Source organism: Rhea americana, unplaced genomic scaffold (genome assembly GCF_003343005.1).
Source record: "Rhea americana isolate MKP2758 unplaced genomic scaffold, rheAme1 scaffold_139, whole genome shotgun sequence".
Taxonomy (NCBI): Eukaryota; Metazoa; Chordata; class Aves; order Rheiformes; family Rheidae; genus Rhea; species Rhea americana.
This window is the reverse complement of record NW_028185472.1, coordinates 492,783-504,039: the sequence shown is the minus strand read 5'-3', so window position 1 is coordinate 504,039 and position 11,257 is coordinate 492,783. Positions and strand designations below refer to the sequence as shown.

The 11,257-nt window shown below is 39.8% G+C and overlaps 1 protein-coding gene across 1 annotated transcript in view; it reads right to left on the bottom strand.

Annotated features, from left to right (window-relative positions):
- Positions 1 to 246: 246 nt before the first annotated feature.
- Positions 247 to 11,257, bottom strand: part of PTDSS2 (phosphatidylserine synthase 2) — a 46,804-nt gene continuing 35,793 nt past the window's right edge. Inside the window, exons 11-13 of the mRNA XM_085298375.1 lie at positions 9,344 to 9,489; positions 3,656 to 3,841; positions 247 to 2,783 (exon numbers count right to left, since the gene is read on the bottom strand). Coding sequence (XP_085154501.1) covers positions 2,639 to 2,783; positions 3,656 to 3,841; positions 9,344 to 9,489 — 477 coding nt within the window. The 3' untranslated portion in view covers positions 247 to 2,638. The remainder of the gene's footprint in view (positions 2,784 to 3,655; positions 3,842 to 9,343; positions 9,490 to 11,257) is intronic.

Here is an 11,257-nt window from a genome sequence, read left to right as displayed (position 1 = left end):
CCACCTCAAGAAATGTTTCTGAATAACAGCAGCAGATTTGGGAAGGACTAAGGGGTTGTAACACTGATCTGATTGAAAACCTGGACAACTTCACTACCTTAAGGCCCAACAGTCATTACAGACAGCAATGATGTCTGTATGTATTTGACAGTTCTCTGCACCGAGGGGAATTCAGAACAAGTTCCATTAGCCCCACAACTGCATTTGTGAGGCAACGAGTAAGATAAAGCCACAAACATGCACACATTGTACCAAAGAACACACCAGCAAACATTGCTTTATTACATCGGTTCAGTTGTCCAGACTAACCATAAAAGCTGTTTAGATGAATGTAGACAGACACAAGTTAGTGTTCATGTATTAGGTCAAAATTCCAGAATTGTTATCAAGGAACAGGTATTCTTCGGTTGTTTCAAATGTACATAAATGGGTCTTGGGGGTACCATGACAAATACTCCCCAAGTGTGCCTGTTACCACCTGAATCATGAAACAGACCCAGAAGGTTGTATTTCAAAGAGGTCAGAAAGGGGACCCACAGGGTTAATTAGCACAGACAGAATGARAATACACTGACCTGAGTCAACTGGGACTACACAAGCACAAGACACTGGTACTAGCTACCAAACAGTCAGTTAACAGTTCATGAGACTGCTGTAAAACCGGAACTAGAACGACTCTGGGTAGAAAGGCATAGAAATAAATACTTGCTCAACTCAGCATTGTCTGCCCATTTTCAAACTTGTCAGCATCTAGTTACACAGCCATACATTCTTCACTATCTTAGAGCAGCAAAATACTACAGTTTAAGAGCAGCCATTGAGTGACTATCCACAGTACATTGTACATACTCGAGAAAGAAGCCTGATGCTACCTCTCATATCGGTCATCCTCCTCTCAATCTACTAAGCAACAGAAGCAGCCCCCACGGCCCACAAACTTTGCTTCATTTGTTGAGCTCTTTAGATGCAATTGAACTGCCCAATTAAAGTCTGCCCTACTGCTAAGTGCCCATTGTTTAGGGGTAGAAAGTATTTGGGTCATTTTGTAAGCATGGGAGAAATGCAGATTTTGGTTGTCATTCAAGTAGAAGATCAAAACAGGCCAGAAATACAGATGTTTGCTAAAGTCAGTAGTTCTGCAAGTCTCCTGCCGCTTAAAAATTCTGAGGTCAAGCTCTTGAAATTTTAGCTTTTACTGATGTTGTTTATATCACTTCTTTTCTGAATAAACCCTTCCCTGAAAAATAGCATAAAATATCCTTCAATAGCCAGATTAGATTATTGTATTTAAGAAGTGATATGGTTACAGTTCTGTCAGTGTCTTGGAAGCCAATCCAAAGGCTTAGAGCAGGTGTAGTTGATGCAACCCCTAAATTGATGCTTAGTGCAGCACTTATATTTTGGAATAATGACCTGGAAAATGAAGCCCAGGTTTCTAGTTACTTTTCCTAGATGCTGAGTCACCAGCAGAAATGCTGTCTAGCCTGCCCTGCAGACCCCCCACTGCTGTACGTTCCTCAGGAAAGAGCTATGCGCTTTCTCTTAGTTTGTTCTTTTGGCAGTGACGGCAGTTTGTTAATGGCTATTTTGTGCGTGACTGCAGAGAACGCCTTTTCCAGTTTGCCTCAGGAGGCTGCTCAGTCTGGAGTTACCTTTAGGAGGAATGGAGCAGTTCTGAAGGATGGTATAACCTGACACGCCTCATACAGCAGATACCAAGAATGAAAACCCTCTTGATAAGCTAAGAAAAATAGTTGAGAATAAGGCAAATAACTTAAGACTGATGGAGTAACTCCCAGTTTTCTGCTTGTAGCATATTTTACTCCATGAAGCCAATGAAAGGCAGGTTGAGCTTTCTCATTTAACCTTCCCTTCCATTTGAGAGATGACCAATAATAATAATAATAATAATAATAATAAAAATAATTAAAAAAGCTAACAACAAGTCTTCTGCCTCCCAAGGTCTGTGATATAACCTAAAACTATCATAAGCTATTCCAGGATGCTGAAAGTCAGTTTAGAGAAAGGCAATCACCCCAGCATTACAGGGGCTGTAACAGTAGTGTACTGTATTATATTCTGTGCAAGTTACGCAACTTGTTCACAAGCTTCAGTCACATATCTATGTTTATCTTGCTGCAGTTCTGTTAACTGGTGGCTGAAAATACTACATAATATTACTCCACAGCTCAAGGTAATTTCAGGAGAAATGCAAAATCCAATTCTTGTGACACATATCTGTATTCTCCAAAACAAGTCTTCTTAATGCCCAAATGTCAAAATTGAAATCTCACAGTTTACTGGAAACAGATCAACAAGATTCCCTTTGCACTTTGTTTTAAAGCCCCTTCTCTCCAAACCTTGTTTTGCAAGCAGGACACGCAACATGCTTGAATGAAGATCCCTTCTTGTTCAAATGGTGTTGGTTCTGACTTCCCTCTATACAGACATTCTCCAACTCTGACTAGCTGTATATGAGGAGAAGGAGCGTTATGTCAAAGTGACATCTTTTCCCCAAGAGGATTTTCATATGTTGGAAAACTAACAATTAAAATTAGAAATTAGGTAGGATAAGGTTGAAACTGTCCGCCAGGTTAACTTGAGTACTATGAGTTCCTTTTAGCCCTCTGTCTGTTGCTCAAAGTTTCCTTTCCCTTAGTTTGTTCCCATTTTGTTCATCCAGTATTGAAGAACGTCCATCACCATTGCTCAAGCATTTGTCTCTTTCATATTTGTGCTCTTGCTTTTGTCGTCTTATCTCCTTATACCGCAAGGTGATGTCACTAAAAATAAAAACAGATTTATGCTAGTGATGTGAACAAGCATATTATTTAAACATCCAATAAAAATAATAAAGACATTTTGTTCTGGATGTAAGCGGCCTTGAGATAATTTAATTCATTTCAGTCTTCTGGCTCTAAGTTTCTAAAATTGCTAATGGCATAGATTCACTTGAAATTTGCATTTGCATTCTCTGGTTTTTATCATCATTTTCAGARGCATAACACATTTCAGAAGCACGCTCAACAAGAGCAGCTCTTGCCATCGTATGGGACTTACTCTGTAGATTACTCTAATTCTTCCAGTCACATCCTGTTGCTTTTCATTTACTTGCATGGATAGCACATGCTAGAGCAGCATCCAAACCAAATGTGTTTAACTTGGCTCGCTTACTATTGACATTATGAGAGACTGGACAGTTGCAATGCAGCAAAATGTTCTTGTAGTGAAGTATCTTAATTTTGTCTGAATTATAGCACAAGAAAAATAAAATGCTGATCCTAGCTGCCATCTTCATTAATCCCGGAAAGCCAGATGCAGTCAGGTACTTTTAACTGTTCACCTGCTTTTACAGCAGCAGTAACATAAGCAGTCCGACAAAGATCCACAGGTTCGATCCAGAAAGACTGTAAGAAAACTGCCCAGATCACACAAGGAAAAAACTCCCTTCTATTGAATACTTCTTAGACAAAAACCCTGTAGCTCTAGCTATCCAAAAGTACAGAGAGTTGCAATCTACCTTCAAGAGACACCAAATGCACATGATAGAATAAGTTTGAAGACACACTGTTGGACAGATACCCAGAAAAACTTGCCCATGGGACCCAGGTTAAACCTGAATTTAGCACATTACATTGCCTCAAACACTTCTTACCGAATGAAGAAACGCCAGGCTGTCCAGGTAAGCACAAGTATGATCCCCAAGATCCAGCACTGGGTAATGTAGAATGGAAGAGAAAGTGTGAGAGTATAGGGATCGTACTTCACGACAATCAGAAACTCTGTGGCAGTAATAGCAGCAACCAGCCAAGCCTGCTGACCCAGCTTCTTATGGAACTTCCTGCAAAATACATAGATAAAAATGAAGCTATAACTAGAAGAGTAAGCATTCAGAAAAACATTCATAAAAAGACAGACAGGGTAATAATTTCATTCAGTTTTGCATAATACTGAAAGTCTAGTTTGGATTACACATGTCCTAAGCCTAGGCAGGCTGAGGACTTTCATGCTGATATTACTTTGTCTCCCCTCAGAGGCTCTGAAAACACTTCAAAAGTTAAAATTCATCACTATGTAATGTAGCAAAGTACTCATCTTTTCAGTGGAATGGTAAATCCACATAAACCAATTATCTGACCAGCTTGAGGTAAGGTATGAGACGTGAGCTCTACTAGATTTCCTCTGCAAACACCAAGGCATACAGCTGAAACTGTCTTTAATGCTTAATAGCTACATTCTGAAACATACTCACTTCCAAAAAAGCTATTCAATGAGTTCTCATTAATGATCTCCAAAGGCATTTTTAAAGGGATAATGATTAATAAGAAACAGATAAGACACTGGAGTATGCAAGGAAGGTGTTTCTAGGACAATACTACCTCTGGGCAAAAACATGCTTAATATTTAATCACAAGGGTTAGTTTTTAAGCAGTACCAGGCAAGCAAATGAGAAGCTATACTGTTTTGTAGAAATCTAGTACAGTGCTCACCAATCAGTAACTCTAAAAATTAAACTGCAATAGAAAAGATGTCTATTCAGAGGACCTACTTACAGGAGGAATGATTAGGTCACCTGTGGGAGAGATTATATATTTTTATATATATATATATATATATACACACACACACACACTTATATATGATATATACTTATATATTTTAATATAATATATATAGGAATTATATATTATAATATATAAAAGTGTGTGTGTGTGTATATATATTTTTTATACATATATATATATATATATATATATATATATATATAGAGGCTACCTTCAAGAAAACCTCATTACCCTTGGAGTCAATAGGTTACTGCTAGAAACTTGGGTAAATTGCTTCATCTAAACCAGTTAGGTTGTCCACTTTGTGGTTGTGTCTGCTCAAGTCACTACTAGGTTTGATATTTTTATAGCTTATTGACCTGAYAAAGTAGCTAATTCATAAGTCAGTTATCAAATGGGGTTCTATTTGGACAACACAAGATCTTTCTGAAGCCTTGCATTGCACCAGAAATCCTGCTCCCTGTAGCACCACTGGTGCATATGGATGTACTGTCTACCAGCAAAGAGTCAAGTAGACCTCTCCCTATTTGGAAGACTAACCTTTTCTTCTTTCACCACCAATCAGTGGAACCTAAAAATGGAATTTTATTCCCATTAGTGGGAAGAGCCAAGAGAAATATGCTATAAGTTGTGTGTTTTTTTTCCTTTTTAAAATATATGATTTAATAACAGGTTTCCTGAAATCCAACTCATTTGAATCAAGGAAGACAGAGTTCCTGCTTTAGAAAAGCAATACCCTTGCTACCACAGCCACCATCTGCAAGCATAGGCATCTTTTCTCAACAGCTTTTGGATACTATCTTTTACTTAAAAGCCATAGAAAGAAGCATTTCAGTGCTGTTTCCTTCCTCTGTCCCACCTTCCTGGGAGCTCTTTAATTAGCCCCTAACTCATAGAGTGTTACTACTTCTCTGAAGAAGCCTCCTGAAATAAAACTATCCAACTAGAAGCACCACTGACTAATCTTAAAGGCAGTTAGTTATTTTGGCTGTTATTACTCCTTCTTCTGCCTTTGTTTTATTTGTGTTTGCTTTTACCAGAGTAGCTATAATCTTTCTTCACAGGAAGCATCTGTTCTGTGGAAGGCCCTTGTCCTCTTGCTTAAAAGTAGTGTATTCAAAAGTATGTTCTCTGCCAGCTCCTTTCTCCTTTGTCTAGTTTACTGTGTTACTCTATTCCCACTGCAGCATTAGATGCAGAGTGAAACACATCAAGGAGGAACTCAGTATAAAATAGCAGCACTCCTGTGGTAGGAATGAAGTGTTGTAATGGAAACCTGTAACGGGCTCAGGAGAGAGGGATGAACATGTTAAGATGACCTCTGCAGTAATACCTAAGGCATGGCAGTGATTGGAAAGTCTAGTCTGGCCTATGAATGTCATGATCTGTAGCCTCGTGTCTGGCTAAAACTGACTTAATGAATGTCCGGATATTCAGTGGCCCTGTAACCTCTTTGGGCTATAATTTTTTGTCTGGTTTTGCTGTGCTTTGCGGGGAGGGGGGGGAGGGGAAGGAAAAAAAAAAGAGAGAGAGAAAAAGAGAAGCCACCTAACAAATCCCTGATTGGGATCAGAGAGTGGTTGCTCAGCTAATGCTTCCCTCTGCTGGGCAGAGGAGCAAGACTGCCCTACACCTTGTTACCTCCAGCAGGTATACTGCCCAGTTCACTTAAGTTAAAATTGAGCCCCAGGCACCTCTACGAGTGCTGGGGCAAAGATAGCTGTGACTGAACATTTTCTCACACCTTCTCTTCCTCTTTACTCCTCTGATGCCACCAGCTGAGCGGGGGAAAGCATGCTTCCTTCAGCAGGTATTTCCCCRTGGCTCAGGCATGTCCACTTTACCAAATCTCTTGGATTCTCAGTGTCTAGAAAGGCATCAAAGCATAAAGAGCAATAGAGCTTCTCTTCCCTCTCCTGTGATACAGCAGATAACTAACAGGAAAGCTGCAAGTAGGAATAGCAGGGAATGAACAGCAGTTCCTCAGTGCTCCCAGATTACAGTAGAACTACTCTTGAAGCAGAAGCCTTTAGGGAGGTAAAAACTCCCTACAGTCTCTGGCCAACAGAGATCAAATATTTCAATACTGGAGAGTCATGGTAAGTCAAGCACACAGCACACATTTTCTTCAACATGAGGCTAAGAGCCATATTTCACACCAACGCTTAAGTTCAAACTACACAGAACTGTCCAAATACACTGGGAAAAAAATGATGCAGTAAACCAAAAGAGCATTACTGCTGATACATATGTGATGAATCTAATTCCATAAAAAAAGTATCGTGCCTAGACCAACTCAGATGAAAGGACTTTAAACACTGTTCCAAAGTGGGCCACCTGGTATGGTGATTAAATGGGCAAAAACTAGCTTTAACAAATGGATGGAGAGAAACAGAAAATGGCAAATCCTCACTGTGAACTCAGGCTGTTCAGATGACTAGGTCAGCTGTCTGCCTTGCTGATCTTCATTTGCCATCATTTTATTTCACTAGCTTATGTGAACACAGCAACAAAAGAATCTAATGTAACTCAACAGAAGAACTGTGCAGATCCTGAGGGCTGCCACAGAAAAATGAAAGAACTCATGAAAGATTTTAAAAGAGAAATAATTTTCTATTTGAAGTTTGAATTTAAAATTCAAGGCCTTAATGTAGGTTCCTTCAAAGAAATCTGAACACTAGAAATCAGAAAGATATGGAGAGATTAACTGCAGATGCTACAGACTTTTACAGTGAGACTTATCTGGCAGGGGATGTTTCATGTACCCAGTCTTCAAGAACTCAGAGGCAGTATGTTATCTGCAATAGGAGACATGGTATATGGGCTGGACCGCAGCTTCAAGAATCACCCCTATCTTGCTGTACTTCAGTTCTAGACACTTTGTCACCATGCTCAGATAAAAGCTCCTGCAAACACCATCCTAGAACTGTCTGCAGACACTAAGAAACATGAATGAGGATGAAAGAAAAAAAATTAAACAAAATAAAAATGAGCTTTTGCATTTGAGCTTCATTACATTCCATAGTAAATATTGCAAGGTTAGCTGAAGAGATGTAATCAGTTTGTCCGCCTCAGACAATCCAGTCATTAATGGACAAGGCAATGTGCCATGATTCTGACACGGAAGGTCAGTGGAAAATTTCAACCTCTGTCCATTAAGAAGTTGAGTGAGTTTCCAAAAAGAAAATGTCAGAAGAGTTTTCTGTGTGCTGTTGGCTGGGAGCTTCTAGTACAGCTGGCTCCTCCACAACAGCTTCTCCCTACAACACAAGAAAAATCCACCACATTTTTGACTCAAAATGATGTGCAAGCAAAAACACATCCAGTTAAGTTGGTAAAACAGGGGCAGATTATCTCTGCCTGGACGACATGAAAGGTACGAAGGAAAGTTGTAAAAGTTCAGTTGTAAAAGCCTTTGCAGAGCAGATATTAGATGAGACCAGATGCTAGGATTTACCATTTTTCAAGAAGAGTCTGATGACGTCAGGCCTGCGGTGCATCAAACAGACCTCAGAAGCAAGGGGGATAGTCACCTTACCTACCAAGGCAACGAAAAGGTAGGTGGCGGTGGCAACGATGAAGACAACGTTAGAGAATATTTTTGTCCTTGCTGGTTGAAATTCTCCAGCTCTTTGAAAGAATAGTAACAGACTGAACCAGCAATGAGGCATTGGCGATGATTCTTCTAAATCTCAGTGTGATGCCATGTGGTTGAACAGAGGGCAAAGGAGTTGTTTTTCCAACCCAAACACACGGACCGGAAGATGAGGAGTGTTTCCAAGGAGAGGGGCTCACCAGCAAGAGGTAGAGACCTCTTCTTACCTTTGAGTTGGAGGTTCGTCCCAAACCAGCAGGTCCGACACCAAAGGCAGGGGGCAGCCTGCTACTGCTGAATGTCCTGAAATCCGACTAAGCAATGTGGGCTGGCCCTTCTTCCCAGCTCTAGGAGTCAAAGCCTTGCAAGGAAAACTGATCTTCAGAGAATGTTGGAACCCTAAATTCTGAACACAGACACTTTTTGTGTTGGTCAGCGACAGACAATGAACAACCCTTGAAGCCAGATGTTGTCTTAGACTTAAGATGTGGGTTCAGGCAGTTTGTGACATTACTACTAAAACTTAAAAGAAAATGTGATTTTGAGAACAAAGCATTCTCAGTTCTTACATGGTCTGCAGAAACAAAAGCAGCAAGGACAAATATGATGCTTAAGTAGGAACAGTCTGAAGTACATGCACTGTTGTGTGTGAGTGCACTTTCCCTTCAATACACTTCGCTAAAGGGTCCTCTGATCTGCAAGAGGGTGCCACGAGAGCTCCAGAGGACCTGAGACCAGTTGGAAGACTGCTTAAGAAGAAGCACCTTTAAGAAAAGATATTTAGCTTGGGCCCTGTTGTCCTTAGAAGGAACATCTAAGGACGGTAGTTCCTGGCTACCATTCTGAAAGTGGAGTTCAGTACTCCTCTGCCCACAAGCCAATAGCACTCCAGCTAATTTACACATTACATTCTCAACAGAGCGATCATTTTATTTATGACAAACTGAAGTTAAAAACAGTGCACATAGAATGCCCTTAACAACAACTGTTCCCTAACCAGATAGTCAGAATTTTGCCTTCAAAACAAAAGAAAACAAAGCAGATGCTTTGGGCCTTTTTTGTCCCCAACAAGCTGAAAAAGATTGCTCTGAGATGGATGCCAACAAGCTAGAGCAAACTGGAGCAAATTCAAAATAAAGCAAGTGAAGCTTGATATGGTATATACACAAGAGGACTGGCTTACGGGTCATCCATGAAGTCGTAGATCTCCCTCATAGCCACACCTCCCACATTGACAAAAAAGACAAGTCGCAACAGGACCAAGTAGTGTTCTGGTGGCATCCAAAGGACAAACTTCAAGTAAAATGTGTTCAGCTCTGCCAATAAAAACTGAGAAAAAGGACATTTTAATTAAACTTAGAGGACTTCATTGAATGAAGTCTGGAACCTCCTTCTCTTTCTGCATGACTCCCCCCCAACACACACCATTTCACTGTCTCCACAACATGCTACTCAGTAGCAGCGAGCCCACCGTTAACTGTTGCAAAAGTGAGTAAGAACAGGKTTTTTTTTATTTTTGCATGTTTTGGAGGATGTCTGAAAGCAATAAACACAAGTGGAAAAAAAAGAAGTAAATGCTTGTGCATAGCACAGTTCCCAGCAAATTTATTCTGAGTTTGAAGTAGCTCCAGAACAACTGATAACGAATCTTTAAAACAACTTGTCCTTTCACTATAATTTAAAATCTGATTGATGGAACTCAAAATAACAAGAGATATAAGCAATGCAACCCTCCCCTCTTTGTGTTCAAAAAAGTTATGCAGACATGACATCACTGCCAAGACCAACTTTGAAGCATTGATTATATATTTACAGGAAAACGCTCTCAGAGGGAGCAGCCCTGGCAATGCGATTAAGTGAACAGGTAGACACAAATTTCTTGCTTCACAAGGAATTATAACAAAACGCATTAAGTACTGTTTAGTTCAGAAGAATGCTGTTTATAAACTGGAAGTCAGCTGCAAGCTGCACTTTCCTAAATGATACACTATAATTTTTCCCAAAACTAATATAAATTCAGTGGAACCTTTACATTCCAGAATCTGCTCCATCAGCTAAAAACTAATGTCTTTCAGAGAGCAATAAGCTGAATTTAAAGTATGGAAAGTAAGCATTCAGATAAACATGTCTTTTTTTTTTTTTTTTTTAAGTATATATACTGGCACACTTACTTTACCTCTCCCATAAACTATGGGAGAGTTAGTAAGTCTGTTCTGTTACACGAACTTGGCAAAAGTTCCACATAACAGATATTGAGTGATTTGAACTTGCGTTTAATTGACCGCATTTGCAAACTGCCTGGCACTCATTGCTGGCACTGCACAAGTTGCTTAGCTAGCTACAGACAATACATTGTTCTTGAAGCACACTCAGGTCTGCAGTGTGACATCGGCATAAAGAGCAATGTTGTTATGAGAAAGAGGAGGTGGTGGCTTGCCAAGCTGACTAATGCATCCTGCTCAGCAAACTGTAATAGGGAACTTCACTGGAAAGATCCCAAAATAAACCACCACTGCATTCCATATTCCACATATTTCAAGATGATTAAATGTACTGTTGTAGTAACAGTTACAAAATGCACAGAGCTGTTACATCCTGTACCATATCAGTAACACAGAAACTGGCTAATGATCATTGTCTTCATAAACAACAAAAGCATTAAAATGCTTTTTAGTAAAATTTCAAAGTTGCTAAATTAAATTAAGTTCAGGTTGCTCAAAACAGAGTCAAGTGACATCTCTCAGATACTATGAAGGCCCAAGTTCCCTAACAAGAAAGCCAGGCCTTCTTATCTAAGCCAGCCAGGCTACCTTATCCAAGAAAAACTGCTTAACACACAACTGCTTTATCCTCCATATCAGTGTCATGTCACAGACTGAAAATGGAAGTTAGGAACTGAAGATGATGCATTCCCATAATATAGATTTAGCCACTTAGCTGGCTAAATTAACCAGGTAGACTGTCAATTTTTTGCGACTACTGCAGAAGCTCACCTTCTCTTCTGTTTAAATAGAGGAAGCTAGTTTACCTGAACCCATCAAGCTGGATGCCATCAGTACTCCAGTCATGTCCAGCATAACATAAAAAACAAAACCAA